The 19,301-nt window shown below is 35.9% G+C and overlaps 1 protein-coding gene across 2 annotated transcripts in view; it reads right to left on the bottom strand.

Moving 5' to 3' along the window:
- The window catches only part of Ggamma30A (guanine nucleotide-binding protein subunit gamma-e), a 268,461-nt gene that overhangs the window by 164,327 nt on the left and 84,833 nt on the right, over positions 1-19,301 (bottom strand). For both annotated transcript variants that reach the window (XM_065366433.1, XM_065366434.1), the window contains exon 2: positions 18,281-18,451. In XM_065366433.1, the coding sequence (XP_065222505.1) occupies positions 18,281-18,393 (113 nt within the window). In that variant the 5' untranslated portion in view covers positions 18,394-18,451. The remainder of the gene's footprint in view (positions 1-18,280; positions 18,452-19,301) is intronic.

Below are 19,301 nucleotides of genomic sequence, written 5' to 3'. Positions count from 1 at the left end.
TGTTAGGTACAACTGAATGTAGGGTAGAAATAAGATCGTCATCGGTCATATTAGTATCTCCAAGGATAGTGTACCATTTTAGAAAATCTAGAGCCCAGCTCTTAGTTGAATCAGTAGCTAAATTGATTGTACGGAAGTGTGCTTTTGCACATTCGTGTTGTTGTTGATTCCACATAGTTAAAATGAATGACGTACGATGATTATAATAAAAAGAAAATGATCTTTTGAGTGAATCTTTCCAGTTGATGGCAGCCTCACTAATTAAAAGTTCGTTGAAAAATTCAATATATTGAGAGTTGGATGCACCTTTATTACACATTTGTTGTTCAAATTTGAGGACAAAGGAAATTACTTCAAATAAGTTGGTGTTGGTCAACCTGTGTCTGTTGTCGAAAATATTCTTTGATTTCAATTTATAATTATTTTTCTCTGCAATGTCTAAGTCATAACTTAATTGCCGTTGCCTGGGATTAGCATCAGGTGTCTTCATAAGATGATTCGTTCCAAGTTGGAATTCCACAATTTGTTCTTCTCCATTCGATTTTTTATAAATTAATCCCGAATTATTAATCATACTTTCCATAACTTCCTTGGTCTGAGCTAACCTTCCACTTTCCTTAAGAATTTCAATACCTGGTGGAGTTTGATCTTGAGTTGAATCAACCACATTGTTGACGGTGTTAACGTTATTAGGAGTTGATACATTCGTAGCAGTTGGTATAACGTTTGTCGTAACGTTAGATGTTGTAGCGTTTGATGGAATCGTATGATTGTATACTGGTGGCGGTTGTGGGTACATAATTGCTGGAATCGTGGGATTGGTAGTTTGAGGTTGTGGAGTGGACGGCGGTGGATTAGGTATACCATTTGAAGTAAATAATGGGACTGAACTAATCTCATTGAAACGTCTAATCATAGGTTGTAGAACCTCATAAGTGTCAGATGCAGCATCTAACAAATCTTCGCACATAGGTCTGATTTCTGCCATTTCGTCCGTAGCAGCAAGGCCCAACCTCATACCACTTAATGCTACATGGTTAATGTGTTGTGTTTGTTTATATGATTCGTGGAATAAATTCTTTATTGTACGGGTATCTTTGATCATGGCTTCGCGAAAGTATAGAAATCCTCTTTCGATTTGGGTAGATAGTCTCTTATATACATCTTTAATATCCTCTCTGGTGTCTGACAACTCCTTTTCAAGAGAACGTATCCGTAATTGCATATCCTCAGTAGATTTGATACGATCCTCATTGCATTCTAATGACCATTTGATATGATCTTGTAGCTCAGTATTCTCGGTTGGGGTCGGAACCGTTATTTCAACGCCATCAAATCCCATTGAATGATCAAGAGCATCAAAATTATAAACTCGACGTACTGCCTGGCCTTCTCTCCTAGGAGGATCTAAAATAGCAGCTATTGATAAATTTTTGTTGGAGACATCCTTGCCTATGTTTTCACACGCAGCCCTATTATCAAAATCACACCACTGCAGAGTTTGCTCAAGTGTAAAAGCACTTTCTTCTCTTTCCTCTTGATCGGAAATATTAGGTGATGTAGCAGTGTGTTGCTGCTGAGGAGGTTGGTATTGAGGAGGTTGACTCTGTGGGCGTCTATTCATAGATTCGTGTAACTCTTCTAGTAAACTATTATGTGCACGACTGGTACGAGATTGTTCTTCATTATTACGTAAGTTTAGAACTTTAGAAACGTTTTTTCCTATTTTATACCCTCGAGCTGATACAAACCTCGCACAAGCTTTCGTAACTGGAAGATCTATAGTTTGATCGACGGCTTTCAGATCTTCTCGATACTTTGTAAAGTTACGTGATTTAGGATGAAAGCGATGGCCCTGACCATTCATTATACGTTGATTGGTTGATTGAGGTTGAGTGGCTTGGATGGTACTTGTATTCTGCCCCTGAGTACTCGAACTCGTTTGTATATTTTGAGTTGAGGTACCAGGTTGAGAAATAACTGGGTTCGGAATCACAGTAGTATTACCAGTTTGGTTGCTATTTGAGTGAATCGAATTATTGGCTTGGCTCGGAGTTTGGCTTGGAGGATTAGATTGAGCAGTGCCTCGAGCTGGCTGGACCGACTGAGAATTACCTTGAGGAGGAGCCATGTATTGGATTGGTTGAGGTGGACCATAAACCATAGATTGATTTGGAAAGTAGAAACCAGGGGTTCCATACGGTATCGGAGGTTGACCATTCGGAGGCATAATCTGAGTGGAACTCGCAAAATATTGAGGATGAGGCCACTGAGTCACGTTTGGATTGAAAACTTGAGGTTGAACATAGTATCCAGACTGGTTTGGATTGACTGGAACGTTACCTTGGTTTTGACCATTGGATTGTCCGTTGACATTTCCCACGTTATTAGATTGGTTGGAATCCATTTCAATAACCGTTTGACTGGAACTGGAATTGAACTGCAACGCAATTAATTACGCAAGAGACACAATGTATCTGTAACAAAACTAACGAAAAAAGTAAGTTTGGAAGTATAACGAAGGCAAATGCTAAGTTACGCAAAGTGAAACGATATTGAGAACTTCTTCATACGAGAGAAATAGACATAATGATTCGAATGTCGTATCGATTGCTCGGAGCTCCGTTGAAAGTGAGAAATAAATTATCTCGGAGGTGGGGATTATAGGCCAGAGTACAATGCCTGTAGAGTTAATATTTTCCCATAAAAACTTGAACACAAGTTTTATTGTATTAAATTCAGCAAAAATCACGTATCTTCGTTATCATGATAACATGTTTGAACGTAATTCCGTTGTAACAATGCTGATTGCTCGAATGTAATCGCTGACTCGTAGGTAGGTACCTACTTCGCGTTGTTGAACACATTAAAATAATGTAATGTCAAAATTCCCATCTATTTATAAGTCGAAAATGTTCGTGCAGTAGAGTGCAAATATGAAACTTGTATTTTACTGCCATATCACTGCTTGATAAATAGGTAATGAACTCGCATTCCTATCTTCTCGAAACATGAAATCTTCTCGAACTGATGAAATAATTGGTTCATTTTCCATTACGTAAAAATACACATGAAATAGATGCGAACCATAAATGGTACCATATTTCTATCCATTGACTGCTGGATCAAATCCTTACGTAAATGACTTCTTTATGGTGATTTATGGTCCAAGAATCTTATTAATAACATCTTATGAACTAAACACATACATGTGAAAAGTAGGTATGGGTGTTGAAGTTGACCTAGGTTGATGGTATTTGGTCCTTGGATCTTCGTGATTTCTATGGAAATTTTATGGCATTTATGGCACTCGTGCCCCACGTTGGGCGCCAAATGTAAAGACTGTATTTACTTTTTATTCGCACCTGCGGTGCTAATGTCTTACATGGTCTAACTTCACCCTAACGACCTAGTTAGACCTATACCTAGTGCTATGCACAGGTAGGCACTGGCGATTTACCGCCTCGTATACCTACTCTTCGGAGATAAATATGAGATGAGAAATTATACACATAGAATAATATAAATGAATACTCGGACGACTATAACGTTACATTAGCTTTATTGGTTATTAAGCATAATATGTAAATAGTCTGACTATATTACGTAAATAGAATTACGATTTGATTTAAAGGAAGCGAGTACATGTAGTCGCAAATGTGTGTTAAAAACACCACCCAGGGACAAGGGCATTCATGCCGGATAGGGCAGGTCCAGTATGAATGACTCTAAAAGAGAATTTAGAGATGCTGCAGTTCATCTCTTGAGTAACCACGATCCGATCCGATAGTCCATTACGTAAAAGATATTTCATATCCCAGTAATTATAAGGTGGAAAGTACGTGCTCCATACGTCGAACGTACTGATAGGGCTCCGCACCTCGACCTATCTATCGAATGGAAACTAAGCTCTCGCTTAGTGAGTCCGTGATTGACTGAAGTTGTGATCGGATAACGTGAAACACTTCACTAACGCGAACTAAACCGCTAGATAGCGTGGTTACGTAAGAGAATTGAGCGAAAGGTAGAAGGAGAACAATTTTCCCTCACCTAAGCGACGGAAAATGGCGCAATTCCTCCCTTTACAAGATTCAGTAAAAAGCTTTCAACTGTTGTTCAACCACAACTCTGAACTTTTGAATGTTTTGAGAAATTCCTGCTGAAGTTGATATTCTTTCTCGATATTTGTCAACAAATAGTTACATCCCGCAAAAGGTTAGTGGTACGATTGTTTTTCTGCAGAAGTATCGAAATAGGCTCATCTACCACTTTGAAAAGCTTTACACTGTCAAATTGTAGCTGCCTCTGGCATTTCATAATGTTGAAGCATTCATGAAGAAGTCACTATCCCTCCCCGATCATTGATAGTGAAGTTGTACATCTTGAAAATTGCTTGAGCAGAATTCGTTGTTTCCAATCATAATATTTCATGATGTTGAACTACACTATCAATGATCGAGGAGGGATAGTGACTTCTTCATGAATGCTTCAACATTATGAAATGCCAGAGGCAGCTGCAATTTGACAGTGTAAAGCTTTTCAAAGTGGTAGATAAGCCTATTTCGATACTTCTGCAGAAAAACAATCGTACCACTAACCTTTTGCGGGATGTAACTATTTGTTGACAAATATCGAGAAAGAATATCAACTTCAGCAGGAATTTCTCAAAACATTCAAAAGTTCAGAGTTGTGGTTGAACAACAGTTGAAAGCTTTTTACTGAATCTCAAATCCCCTGAATCCTGTAGTCATAAGCTAGACACAATCTCATGATTGTAAACGACGACTTCTGCTCGTGCAATTTTCATGATGTAGAACTACATTATCTATGATCGAGAAGGGATAGTGACTTCTTCATGAATGCTTGAACATTATGAAATGCCAGAGGCAGCTGCAATTTGACAGGGTAAAGCTTTTCAAAGTGGTTGATAAACCTATTTCGATATTTCTGCAGAAAAACAATCGTACTGCTAACCTTTGTAGGATGTAACTATTTGGTGACAAATATCGAGAAAGAATATCCACGGAGTGATAAACAGATTTGATGGGTGGATTGTAGATTATCTGAACTTATGTGCTGTTAAAAGCATCTGTGTTCCTTTCAATTCTTGTTTCTGTCATTTCAAGCCTACTTGATAATATTTCCCATATTATGTACTTTGCGTATTCATGCTCTGTTTTTTCGGGTTTTTATCGAGACAAGCGAATCAAATTTTCAAAAAATCGCTCTGGTCCACCATTTTCACACCTTTCATGATTTCATTTTGTGAAGGGTCTACCATCAATATGTTTATCCAAAAATGGAGCATGGGTCCAATTTTTTTATCCCAACTTTTTTGAAAATTTGCCCCCCAAAAAGGGGTGGGGTGTTCTTTGGGGATATGCTTTCACTCATTCAGTACACCTAATGATACTATATCATTCAGTTCCATGATTGACCTCATTGGGGTTTTTGCTTTCTCGGTTTTCAAGGAAAATTAAATAAATCGGTACGGCTTTTACGAGACGGCTTTAAGGGGCTGGGGGGCAAACTGTGGGTTAAAGTGATGCTTGTGATGATCTAATTCAGGAAATTGAAAGCATTTTCACACAACATCTCAGGATTAGCCTGGGTCTTTAAGGGTTAAGAACCTCGTATTATTATTATTTTTTGGGGGAATTTCTTGCAAAAAAATGATAATTTTTAGTAATTTTTGACAAAAAAGTGAACCTGTTTAGCAATTTTACAGCAAAAAAAATAAGGATTTTTTAGTAATTTTTGGCACATTTTAGACAAAAAAGCTGGGTTTTTCAGCACTTTGGTAGAAATCGAAAAGTTTTGCAAATTTCTGGCAAAAAACTAGATTTTTCTGAAAATTATGTATTAACGATAATTTTTGCAATTTTTGTCGAAAAAGTGAATTTCTGTTGCAATTTTTTTGTAAGAAGTGACCTTTTTTGCAAAATATTGACAGAAACCGAAACGACGATAATTTTGGAAAAAAATCAATGTTTTGGGGAAATTTTTTTGTTTTTTGAAATTTCTTGCAAAATAAATGGCAATGTTTAGTGCCTAATTGTTGACAAAAAAAATGAATTTTTGTTGCAACTTTTTGCAAAAACGTGACTTTTTTGGAAAACGTTGACAAAAACCGAAAAGATGACTATTTTGGCAATAAATAAAGATTTTTTTAGTGATTATTGGAAAAAAAGTGAGACGATTGAAATTATTTGCAAAAAAAGCGACAATTTTAGCAATTTTTGTCAGAAAAGTGCACTTTTTGGCAATTTTGACAAAAGCTGACATTTTTTGTTGTTTTTTGGTGGAAAAAGAGACTTTGAAAATTCTACCTGAAAGCAATGCCTTGTGACCGTGACTCTAAAGAAAAAGTGTAGACCAACTTGACCAGCTGGAGGAATAAAAACGCGAATACTTCCGTAACTTATTCAATTTGTTGATATCATCAACATTTTTTCTTCATTTCTTCCAAAAATAGAGCCACGATTTTGATAAAATTGAATTTTTGAAAATTGAAAAAAAAAATTAGTAACCGAAAATTACTCAACTTAAGTAACTTAGTTACTTGAAACGTAACAAAGTACCAGCTCTAGGTTCAAATTTTTTTTGCCAGATTCAGATTGAGAACTAAAATTTGATTCCTCCATTTTTTACCTCCCTCCCCCCTTCAACAATTCCGGTGACAACTTTGAGCCCTTTTGAAATTTCGAGTAAATTTATGAAAAGCAGAAAAGTCAGCATCCTGAACGCAAATTGGAAATAACCCTTAAATTATGCATCAATCGGGACACCCCATATACATAAAATTATCAATTCATCTCCAACATACTTAATCATTTTTCAAAAAAATCATCCCATCGCGAACTCGCCTTTGAAACCAAACGCTCCAGCTCTACAAATACACATTTTCATTTCGCTATAAAATTAAAAAAAAAAAAAGAAAAAAAAGCAAGCCCCAAGAGTGGAATTTTACAAAGCTTTGGCCTCGCAGCACGTTATAAAGCAGGCGAAGCATTGAAGTAGGAAAATATACGCATACTTCCGCTCTCATTTAGTTCAACTATTTAGAATAAAAGCCAGTCGAGATATGAGATAGCGAGAACAAAGTTTAGACATGAAAGGGGAAATTTCTCGCCAAATTTTAATATCAAAGGCATCGCGCGATCGTATAATTCAAAGGTTTCCAATACCTTTAATATCGATATTAGGTACTAAAATGTCTACGATAAACTTTTTTCTTTTTTTTTTTCCCTAAAATAATAATAATTTTTACAACGTAGGTACCTACAAAAAGGGATCATACGCGTTTCTTTTTTCCCTTTGTTAGCATTTTCGAGTAGGTAGTTATAGTAGTATGTACGACGAGGACGACGACGAAGCTTGGAAAGTTTAAATGAGGCAGCGATTTATTGATTCGATGTTGAAATATTTTCAAAAAGTTTCTTTTGTATAGCCTTTTCCATATTATTCATTTTACGTATACATAGCTGATGAAGCCGACATTTTTTCAAAGTCGTATTACTTCCAACTTTGGGAAATAATAATTGGCGCGAAAAAAAAAAAAACTTCCTTTAATACGTATTTCAAAGAGTTGCAAAGTTTTCGAGCATCGAGTAAAAATTCGTTAAATTTTCAACATCTCTTTAAAGATTTCCTGCCACGAGAATGTTCAAATTTTAATCCAGTTTTCTCCTAAGCCCACAACTCCTATAATCATTCCACATGCAAATTAGTACCCTGCAATTTTCCAAACCAGAAAACAACTGCCTGTTAAAAATCCACCCCCATCACGATTCACGAAACACAAAACGGCACGTAGCCCTACTCGTACAGTACCATTATACGTACAAAAACAAGCGAGATAAAAAAGAAAGACAATTTCCACCATTAGCTTCATTACTCCATTCGCCTATAGGTGTACCTCCTTTGTTTGGCGAAATCTCTGCTAAACGAGCCGGAAAAAGCTCCATCGCGTCGTCGAATCATAAAGTCATCGCACTATTTGGCAACCCCGCACCAACTCTCTTCATCTGTAAGCAGCTTTCGTATACTCGTACTTTTACTCCGCCATTACTCTTCGGTGTGCTGTGTGCTTCTTGCCCTATTTCCATTCGGTGGTACACATCTTTGCAGCACGCAGTACTAGGTATATACGAGTATAATCTAAGAACAAAAATGGTACTACCATCGCTATACTGCTACTATACATAGTGTATGTACGGTAGAGATATACTCGTATTCTCTGCTGTCCTCTCTCGCTCGATCGCTATAGCTTTTTTCCCTTCTTTTTATGGTTTTCTCGTATTTCTTCCTTTTGCGTTCAAACTTCCGGTTCAACGGTTCCTTTTTTGGTACATGCGAGAGGCGTAGCGTAAATTTTCCATTTACATATGAATATTATTGGATTTAACTCGGCGGCGATGTTGCACGATGCGCGGGCACGATCGCAAAAGTCGTAAAAATTCCATTCTACAATATATATTATCAAGTTAGCTATAGGTACATGATGCATATTACAGGATGAGCAATTTTGCAAATCAAGTAAGAAGGGCGGAGGGGGTTGGAAAATTCTATATTTCTTCTGTTAATGTAAACTGGTCACATTTCAACAAAAAAGTTCTCCCAATTGACTTTACACTAGATGATCTGGACACTATAGTTGCATATTTCACAACTTCTATTGTCCAAGCAGCTGAAGAAACCATTCCAAAAACTTCTACAAAAGTTCCCAAAAAATCTGTCCCATGGTGGTGTCATGAACTAAAAACTGCAATCCAAGATAGAAAAAAATCATTAAAAAAGTACCAAAAAAATCGCACTCTTGACAACCTCATTGATTTTAAGAAAAAAAGAGCCATTGCTCGCCAAATCAACTTATCCAAACAAAGAGAAAGTTGGAATAATTTTATGTTGAGCATCACCCAAAGCACAACTACAAAAGAAATGTGGAAAAAAGTTAAAATCCTTAAAGGAAGTTATATACCTACTGAAATATCCTACTTAGTAGATGCCAACACTGAAATAAACTCAATAGAGGACATCGCAAACACCTTAGCTAGATCCTTTGCAAAAGCTTCTGCAACTGTCTCTTATAGCTCTGCTTTCCAAACACTAAAAACACAAATTGAATCCACTCCATTAGACTTTTCATCTGAAAATCTAGAACCATACAACTCTCTTTTTTCTCTTGAAGAGCTAAATCATTGTCTAAACTACAACATTAAAGATTCATCCCCTGGACCTGATGAAATTCACCCTCATATGTTAAAGTACCTTTCAGACACTGGAAAAGAAGACTTACTTCAGTTATATAACAAAATTTGGACTTCTGATTCCTTTCCAAAAATGTGGAAAACTGCAACAATCATTCCAATATTAAAACCTGATAAAAATCCAAGTCTTGCATCTAGTTATCGCCCCATCTCCCTAACTTCAGTTCCTTGCAAAATACTTGAAAAAATGGTTATTAAACGTCTTAATTGGTATATTAATTCCTCAAACTCTCTTAGCATTTATCAGAGTGGTTTCAGAAAGAAAAGATCTACCCTAGACCACCTCTTTAGTCTCCAAAAAGAAATTAGTTCAGCCTTCCATAATAAAGAAAGTGTTCTTCCAGTCTTTTTTGATCTTGAAAAGGCATTTGATAAAGCCTAGCGTTATAAAATTCTCCAAAAATTACATTCCACTGGAATTAGAGGACATTTAGCCAACTTCATTCAAAATTTCTTAACAAACCTTACTTTTAGAGTGAGAGTTAACAATACATACTCAGAATTTTTTGAAATTGAAAACGGAGTCCCCCAAGGTTCAGTTCTTAGCACAGTGTTTTATTTATACTTTTGATTGATGACGTTTCCAATGTTGTTTCTAGACCCATTTCTCTGAGAATCTTTGCTGATGATATAAACATTTCCTTTCATTCAAATAATATTCAACTAGCTCTTCATGTAATCCAAGAAACCCTTGAAAAAATCGAATCATGGGCAGATTCTAATGGTCTAATCTTCTCAGAGTCAAAAACCCACTGTATACTTTTCACCAAAAAAAATAAGATTCCTCCAGATCTCATTCTCAACTTCAAAGGACACTCGTTAGAATTCAAAACCACTACTAAATTTCTTGGATTAACTTTTGATAGAAAACTAAATTGGACTCCTCATTTCCTAAAAGTGAAATCAGATCTCATGAAACGCCTAAATCTGTTGAAAATAATCAAAAATTCCAAGTGCAATCCATCTCGCAAACTCCTACTTCACTTGTATAAATCTCTAATTCGCAGTAAAATTGAGTATGGAAGCCCATGTTTTGCAAATATCTCAAATAAGACTTCAAATATCCTAAAAATAATTCAAAATTCAGCCCTAAGGATCTGTATAGGAGCCCTCTATTCCTCTCCAATAGATAGCATTTATTGTGAAGCAGCAGAATTACCCCCTGATTTTAGAAGAACTCTCATAACAAACAAATTCATCTCAAATGCATCCACCAACCCTTCCCATCCACTCCAAAACTCAATTAACCCACCAAACCCCCAACATTTTTACCATATAGAAGGACCCATTTCTAATTTCATCACAATGTTGAACGATCTTCAAATCAATCCTAAAACTCTCATCCAAAAACCAATATTATACCCCCCTTGGCTTCTAAAGCCTCCTCAAGTCAATCTACAGCTTATTAACTACTCAAAACATAGCCACTCTCCATTAGTAATAAGACAGAACTATCTTGAACTCTTATCACAATACAAAAAATTCAATCTTTGCTTTACAGATGGATCAAAAATACCAACGCTTCATACAGGATATGCCTATTCTATAAATGATAGAATTTCAAATTTTAAAATCCATAACTGTTCTTCAATCTACACTGCCGAACTCACAGCTATTTTCCATTGTCTCTGTGATATACTCACTTATGAATCAGAAAATAAGTCCTTCTTAATTCAAAGTGATTCCCTCAGCTCACTAACTGCTATCCAAAATCTTTTTTCCGATCACCTTCTAATTCAAAATATTCATAAAACTCTATTTGACTTACAAAATTCAAACTTCTTTATACAGTTTATGTATGTACCCAGTCACGTTGGAATCTTAGGAAATGAAATTGTAGATATTAATGCAAAATCTGCCACCACCCTTTCTCCCCTTACATTTATCACAGCTGACGACCTCAAATCTATCTTCACCCAAAGCACACTTAAGAAATGGCAAAACTTTTGGTCCCTCCAAACCACAAACAAGCTCTTTCAACATAAAAAATTAGTCCATCCTTGGAAAAACCTCTCCCACTTAAACAGACTTGAAGAAATCATTATAACCAGACTGAGAATTGGCCACATAAAAATCACACACAATCACCTCTATGAAAAGGCCCCAAAACCCACATGTCAGTTCTGCCTGTCAGAACTTATATCTGTCCAACACTTACTATTTCACTGTCCCTCCTTACATCAGCACAGACTATCCCTACAAATAGATGAAAGATCCCTATTCATACCAGACGACCCTTCCGAAATTACAAAATTCTTAGATCTAATTAAAAAACTTGATCTTACCAACTCGATTTAACCCCCTGACCCCCCCTCCCCCCAACCTTCATGAAAAATTAAAAAATCATGTGAAATGTAGTTGATTAGGTTTTTGAGAGCGCTGAATACGCGAATAGCAGTTTTTTTTTTTCATTCGGTGCCTGAAACGATCTCATTGGCTGCTCTCAAAATGTTTTGAAAATTGAAGAAATCGTGTGGCACAAAAATTCTGGGAATTCATAGTGCATGATGCTGATCATCGATGCTGTGCTTGAAATTACTCGCTGAAGACTACTTTTTTGGTCATTACAACCCTCCCCCCTTCTTCCACTTTCCACTAAAATACATCCCAAACAGTGGCCAATTCTTAGATCAAGAAAAAAAACGTGGACAGAGCATGAAAAATACACCACCAACACAAATTTCGGCCAGTGAATTTGATTTTGTAAATTTTGACCAATTCGTAAAAATTCAAAGTCGCTTAAATTTTCATTTTAAAAAAAATCAAAATTTGAATAAAAATAAGATAAAGATGGAAAGATGAAATTTTATTCATATCGTATAATTGATCTTTCAAACCGACTGGCGGTGGTTTATTGAGCACTTTTAGAGCCTCTGTAGAAGATTTTTACACTTTATTGTGATGAAAACATGCCGAATTTCATTCTAGTTCTTTCAATGGAAATTTTTCCAAAATTGGACGATTTGAAAATCTGCTGAACAAGACTTCAAAAGGCCTTAAAATCATCACCACATCATTTGAGAGATCAAAAATGAGGCATAAATCGGACCAGACTTCCATTATATGAAATTTTGATTTTTTTTTGCAATTTGCACGTAAAGTGGGCCACTTGAACTTGAGTTCTCAAAATGATATAATTTTTTTTCTCGAAATCAATTATGTTATTTTTTTAATGTTCAGGTCCATCGAATTATGAAAAAGTCATCCCTAACTTCAATGGTTAGAAAAACAGATATTCGTAAAATAAATTTCACTGTTTTTTATAAAAACAAATTTTCTGAAAATTTTGGAATTTTTGACCACTGCATTATCTACTTTCTTATCAAGATTTGAAATCATTCAATGCTATGAATTTTGAAAACCTATCAAAGCTACATATTTGGCTCAAGTTCACCTCCTTCAACTCGATATTTGATCCATTTTCAAGGGCTCGGGCTCGTACTTGATTTTTTCCAAAAAAAAAAAAATTGGCAAGAAAAACCGCACGAATTTTTATTTTAAAAAGTAAAAATAAGGCTTTTTGGCAATTATGATGGGTTTTTTAAATTTTTGACTTGAAAATGAGAAGAGAATTTTGGCAATTTTTACAAAAAAGCGAAGTTTTGTCAATTCTGGCAAAAAGTAGAGCATTTTTTGGCGATTTTTTTGCAAAAAACCACGAGCAAGCAATTCTTGGAAAAAAATAAGTAGGCAATTTTTAGAAAAAAATTGTGACATAAAAATTTTTCAAAAAAACAACAAAATGTTCCACGAGTATTTTTGTCAAAATAAAATACAACTTTTTCGTTATTTCTCCCTTATAACGAAAAAATTATTTTTTAACGAGGGAGTAAGCGTGATTTTCGACAATTTGGAGGTGTATTGCCCGAGCGAAGCGAGGGAAATAAACCTCCAAATTCGTCGAAAATCACGACTGTCAATAAATAAAATAAAAACTTTTACTCCCTAGTTGAATAAACTACTATTTGACAATTTTCAACGTTTTTAGAAAAAAAGTCTAGAACTTGAAAAAAAAAAAAAAATAGGAACGCAAAGCAAAAATTTCCTTCAATTTTTGGCAGGAACAAAACTTTTTGAAAATGACTGGCAACAAAGAGTGATACTTTTTTCTGCAATTTTTGTGAAAAAAAAGTGAGATTTTTTCGCTACAGGGTGTCAAACAAAATTCCCAGACAAAAAACCATGACTTTTTCATGACCTATTTTTCACATTTTTATCGCATGAAAACACCCCCCCCCCCCATCGGAAAAATGTCAATTTAATAACATGAAACTGTGAGGAAGTTTTTTACAGGATCAAAAATTAGGTACCTATTTCAGTTTTTTCACTTTTCTGATTCTTGGAACAAATTTTTTATCTTATTCATTTTACTTATTTTTTTCATTTTATGGGCTTTTAAACAAATTTTCAAACGTGTTTCGAGCAAAATTCATGACTTTTTCATAACTTTAGGTATAACTTTCATGACCGATTAGACCCCCTGTTGCAACATTTAGGGCAAAAAAGTGACCTTTTTTTTTTGAAAAATAATGAAAAGAAACGAGATTTTGACAATTTTATCAACAAATCAAGTCTGTTTGGCACTTTTCAGCAGGAAACCGAGATTTTCGTACATCTTTTGAAGAAAAAAAGACTTTTTGCTCATTTTGGAAAAAACAGAAAATTTGACAATTTTAGCCAAAAGAAGGGCTTTGTAACCATAACGCTAAGAAAAAAGTGTAACCATTTTGGAAAACAATAAAAAACTGACAAATTTCTTTAAATAATTATTCATTTGTTGATATGCATTATCGTCAATTTTTAGAGCTAAGATATAAAAAAATTGATTTTTAAAAATTTCAAAAAAAATAAAATTTTTTTTTTTCAAAAATTAAAACAAAGTAACGAAAAAATTGAAGTTTTGAAAATTAAAAGGAAAAAAAACATCAGCAATCAAAATGTTGAAAAAAGTACCAAATCAAAAGTTCATTTTGTTAACTTTTCAACAACTAAGTTACTTGGAAATTAACCGAGTACGGCCTCGATGTTTGGAATTTCATCAAATCCTGCACTTTGAGAATTTCTTCTCTCCTGCTTAAGCGATATGAAGTGACTGGATTTGGTGGTATGATGTTTTTGTATGATTGAGTTTTTTCTTTGATAGCATTCAAGTTGGCAACTTCGATGGTTAGAAAAACAGATTTTCGAAAATGTAAACATCAATGTTTTTATAAAAATACATTTTCTGGAAATTTTGAAATTTTTGACCACTGCATTACCTACTTTCTTATCAAGATATGAAATCATTCAAGACCTATATGAATTTTAGAAACCTCTCAAAAGGTATTTGGCTCAAGTTTACTTCCTTCAACTTGATATTTGATCCATTTTTAAAAGCTCGTGCTCGTACTGCTCGTACTTAATTTTTTCAAAAAAAAAATAAATAAATAAAAATGAAAATTTTTGGCAATTTTTAACGTTTTTAGAAAAAAAGTTCAGACCTTTCTGAAAAAAAATTAGGAACACAAAGCGAAAATTTTTTTTAATTTTCGGGAAAAAGCAAGACTTTTTTGAAAATTACTGGCAACAAAGGGATACTTTTTTGCAATTTTTGTGAAAAAAGTGAGATTTATTCGCTACAGGGTGTCTAACAAAATTCCCAGAAAAAAAATCATGACTTTTGCATGACCCATTTTTCACATTATTACCGAATGAAAATACCACTCCCCTTTCCTCCCCTCCCCTTCCCCCCACCCCGCCCACCAAAAAACCATGTTTACCAATTTGAAACTGTGAAGAAATCGAACAGGGTTGCCATTTTTTACAAGATCAAAAATTAGGTACCCTGTTTTAGTTTTTTCACTTTTCTGATTTTTGGAACAAATTTTTCATTTTTTTTTTCATTTTATGGGCTTTTTAACAAATTTTCAAGTGTGTTTCGAGCAAAATTCATGACTTTTTCACGACTTTATGACTGTCATAACAATTGGACACCCTGTCTCAACCAAAAAGTGACCTTTTTTTAAAAAGAAATTATGGAAAGAGACAAGACTTTGACAACTTTATCAAAAAATCAAGTCTTTTTGTTATTTTTCAGCAGGAAACCGAGATTTTTGTGCATTTTTGAAAGAAAAGAGAAACTTTAAATATTTTTTAGAGCCAAGATTTGTAAAAATAGAATTTTTGAAAATTTCAAAAAAAGTAAGTAACAGAAAAATTAAGTTTTTAAAAATTGAAAAAAAGTAACAAAAAAATTGAATTTTTTTCAATTTTAAAAAAGTTGAATTTTTCTTTAGCAATCAACATTTTGAAAAAATTACCCAATCAAATGTTGATTTCGTTCACTTTTTAACCACTTATGTAGTTGTTTAGAAATTAACCGAGTGCGTCCCTTGATGTTTGGATTTTCATCAAACCCTGAACTTTGAGAATAGTCGACATCGAAAAATTATCATCGACCATATTTTAATTAGATACTTAAAAGTGTCCGAAAACATGACACTTCCCATTTTACACATAACTTAATGGGCCTTTTTTCTTTTAATGATATGGATCGCGAGAGCTGCCATTTCTTTCATCTGCGATTACTGTATCTGTCGAAATTCGAATTTAAAATTGACGAAATTCTTATTGAACGATAGAATATTCCCCTCTTTGTATCTGAACTTTTCATTTCACACCGTTTCAAGCACTAAACGAGCATTTCCTTCTTTTTTCTTCTTTATCCTGTCCTCTCCCCTCCCCTCCCCTCCCCTCCCCTCCAAAAAATTAGAATATAAAATTCTTCCCTGTGAACGATTCTAGGGCAAAATTTTCGTATTTTTTTCACACTCAAAATATTCCATAAATGTTTTTCTTCAATCCGCAAATTACTTACCGCAAAATTTTTCTCAACTCGAAAAAATTCAAAAATCTCATTTTTCCAAATTCAAAGTTTCGCCCGCAGCCTTACCACAATTCCTTCATCCTGCAATCTTCTCATCACAAAAGACAAATAATCAGCCATTTCTATCAAAAATTTCCCCCAAAAATCCTCATCATCGATCGATCAACTCCACAAAAAATCCTCTCATTCTTCATTTCCCATTCTTTCCATCGCAACATATCTACATACATCACATGTACAGAGTTGCGTACACCTGATGATGAAGCACGTGCTCGTCATCTCTCCTCCTCCCTTCTGCACCTCTAGCTCTACATCCACAATTCCACAACACATCCCATAAATACCCCGCTACCTCCTTCATCATTCTACATACCTACAAGTTCTACACACGGCGCCACACAAATCAAACCCGTGAAAACGCATTTAAACAGGTAGAGTCAGCGGTATTCGATTCCGACGACGTTCTCGCACATTCGTTCACATACGGTGCGGTCTATAATCAAGGTCTTCGTCGTCATCCACTCGAAATACACACACACATCGTCACCGTGTCTACTTTAATTTAAAAAAAAAAAAAAATGAAAAACCACACCATCGTAATCGTAATTTAAACACAATTCGTCGTTTCATGTTCATTGCTCAAATTTCACCTGATAACTTAAAAAATTTCACAACCAATTTCTTCTTCATTTTTCCCCCATCACAGATACAGGCAGGTACACGTAGTCGAGAAATTACAAGTTTTTCTTTCCCAACCTCCTCCCCCTCCCCCTCCCACTCCACCAACACTCATTTCAATGATTTCAAACCGCAATTTTCTCAAAACTAATTTCAAAAAAGTCTACACCGACACAATAAAAAGCATAATTGAAAGGGGGCTCAGAGATATAAAGGCAGAGTTCGAGGGTGTACAGTATAGATGGTCAATTTCCAGCACCCTACAGTCCTACACGATATGTAAGTGTACGCGGAACTACGCTCATTAATAATATATCGCGTGTCTTTTGCATTATTTACCACTTGCGTTTGCGTCATCCTCATACAGAGTACCTACCTATGTACAAGCTGCGGTCGTGTGCGTCCACGAGCTATATAAGCAAAGCAGCACAGAGAAGGGCATATATAACCTTAAATACTCGCTATTTAGGTACAGAAAGAAAGAAAAAAAAAACTCGTATTTCCACCACAGTACATATATAAATAAGTAAAGTACCACCACACTGCGAAGCAAACCGGTAAAATACTATAATAATTAAAAAAGGGAAAAGAGGTCGTTACATCGATACGTAACAACTCGCACACAGCTCGGTACACAAACACGTATAAATACGATTCGAGTGCCAATGAAGCCGATACCCGAATGTAATTTGAATTTCGCCTACAACTAACGCAAATTCCAAATCCAAACACAGCACAGCAGTCGATTAAAATCTAAACTTTGACGCATCGTGTAGAGCGATCCGGCCGGCTTTTTTGAACGCACCCACGCCCCTCCTGCTACTCCTCCGAAGGCAGAAAAAATTCGAACGTAATTGCTTGGAATTATGCCTATATTTTATCGCGCCAACTTTCGTATCGTTGCTTACAGGGAGGGGATCGAACCTCGTTGCATTTCTAAAAGGGTGATTCCTGCTCCTGCAGAACTCAAAATACGCGGTCAAAGCTCCGAAAATTCGAATTCGACGATACTCGATCATCGTTCGGTATCATTGGACACGATTGGCACGATTATTAGCATTGGTTGGTAGTACATAAGTATAAGATGCTGTGTGTTCTTCGACTTGGAGATCGACGACGTGCACGAGTAATAACAAATTACTATCGATTCGAATCGCCTGCGAGGACGCGAAAAAATATTTTCAATTCGAGATCTCGACAAACCGGTACTCGATGAAGAAGACGAACGTGTATAGAAATAAACATCTAATTACTACACCTATCTATTTTTCCACGTATAAAAAAAAATCACCACGAATACCGGAAAATCCTTCCAAGTTTTCGAATCGCGACGAAAAAAAAACCGCCAAAGCTCGCCGAATAATCACTCGAAAAATAAGGGTAATTTATACAGGGTTGCAGATAAGAAAAAAAAGCCATACTCGAAGATCGAAAATTGATGATAAAAAAAATTCAAAAAAACACTTACGCTTCTATGCTTTTTGACAGAGGCCATCGCTCCATCGTCGATTGATATTTCATATTCTCGATCTGCTTCTTAAGAGCGTCTTTATCCATCGCAGATAACACACTGGCATCCATGGCGTTAGGTACGGCGCACGCTTTGACGTCTCGACGCTGCTACAGTTTCGGTAGGCGCCTGCGCAGCACACAGATCAACACACGCACACGTTATTAGTGTTGCTCGTATATACGTATATATTACACTATAGTAATACGCGAGTACTGTACTATACTACCGTATTCTATATATTCTACTCTCTTTTATTCCTATATAGTCTCTCTCTGGCATGGCTGGCGTATACAACACAACACATAACACACAGCCGAGAGTATATTATAATTTGCCGGCGGTTTTTCGACGATATACCGTTACCCCGGCGCCTTCGCCCAGCCCAGTCGAACCATCGCGAGTTCCCTTCTCGCTCGGCTATAAACGACGCCTCTCTTGGCTCTTCGGCCCCTTCTTCGCATCGCTGCTGCAATCGATCAGCACGCAGCGCGGCGAGTAAAAGGTATTTGGTCGTCGTAGTCGTCGTCGTCGTCATCATAGTAGTCGTCGCTATCGTTGCCTGCCGCCTCGCCCTTCTGTATGTACACTGTACTGTACTGTACTTACACCATACAGTGTACAGTACTGTGCACTTGCTACTTGCACACAGTGCACCGTAATACCATAAACCAGGTGGTGTAAGTACTTTCTCCGCCGCGTCGCGCCGCCGACTCACTCTTCGAACCCCATTCCGAACCGATATTGCGAGCGATGTGCGTCGCGTGTAGTATAAGCGACCACATTAGAGGCGGCAGTTGAGGCGATGAAGACGGCTATGAAGATGACGCCTAGATACATTATAGTACGTTTGATGAGAAGCTCCCATCAGCGATATAAATTGATTACTCGTGACATTTGAAATAAAAATAATATAGAATTGGGGATTTCAATGAATTTTTTTTTCATCGTAAATAACCATCATCGTATCGCCGAGTAG

The sequence above is a fragment of the Planococcus citri genome, chromosome 5 (assembly GCF_950023065.1).
Source record: "Planococcus citri chromosome 5, ihPlaCitr1.1, whole genome shotgun sequence".
Lineage (NCBI taxonomy): Eukaryota > Metazoa > Arthropoda > Insecta > Hemiptera > Pseudococcidae > Planococcus > Planococcus citri.
Note: the sequence above shows the minus strand (reverse complement) of the source record. Positions and strands in the feature narration are given on the sequence as shown.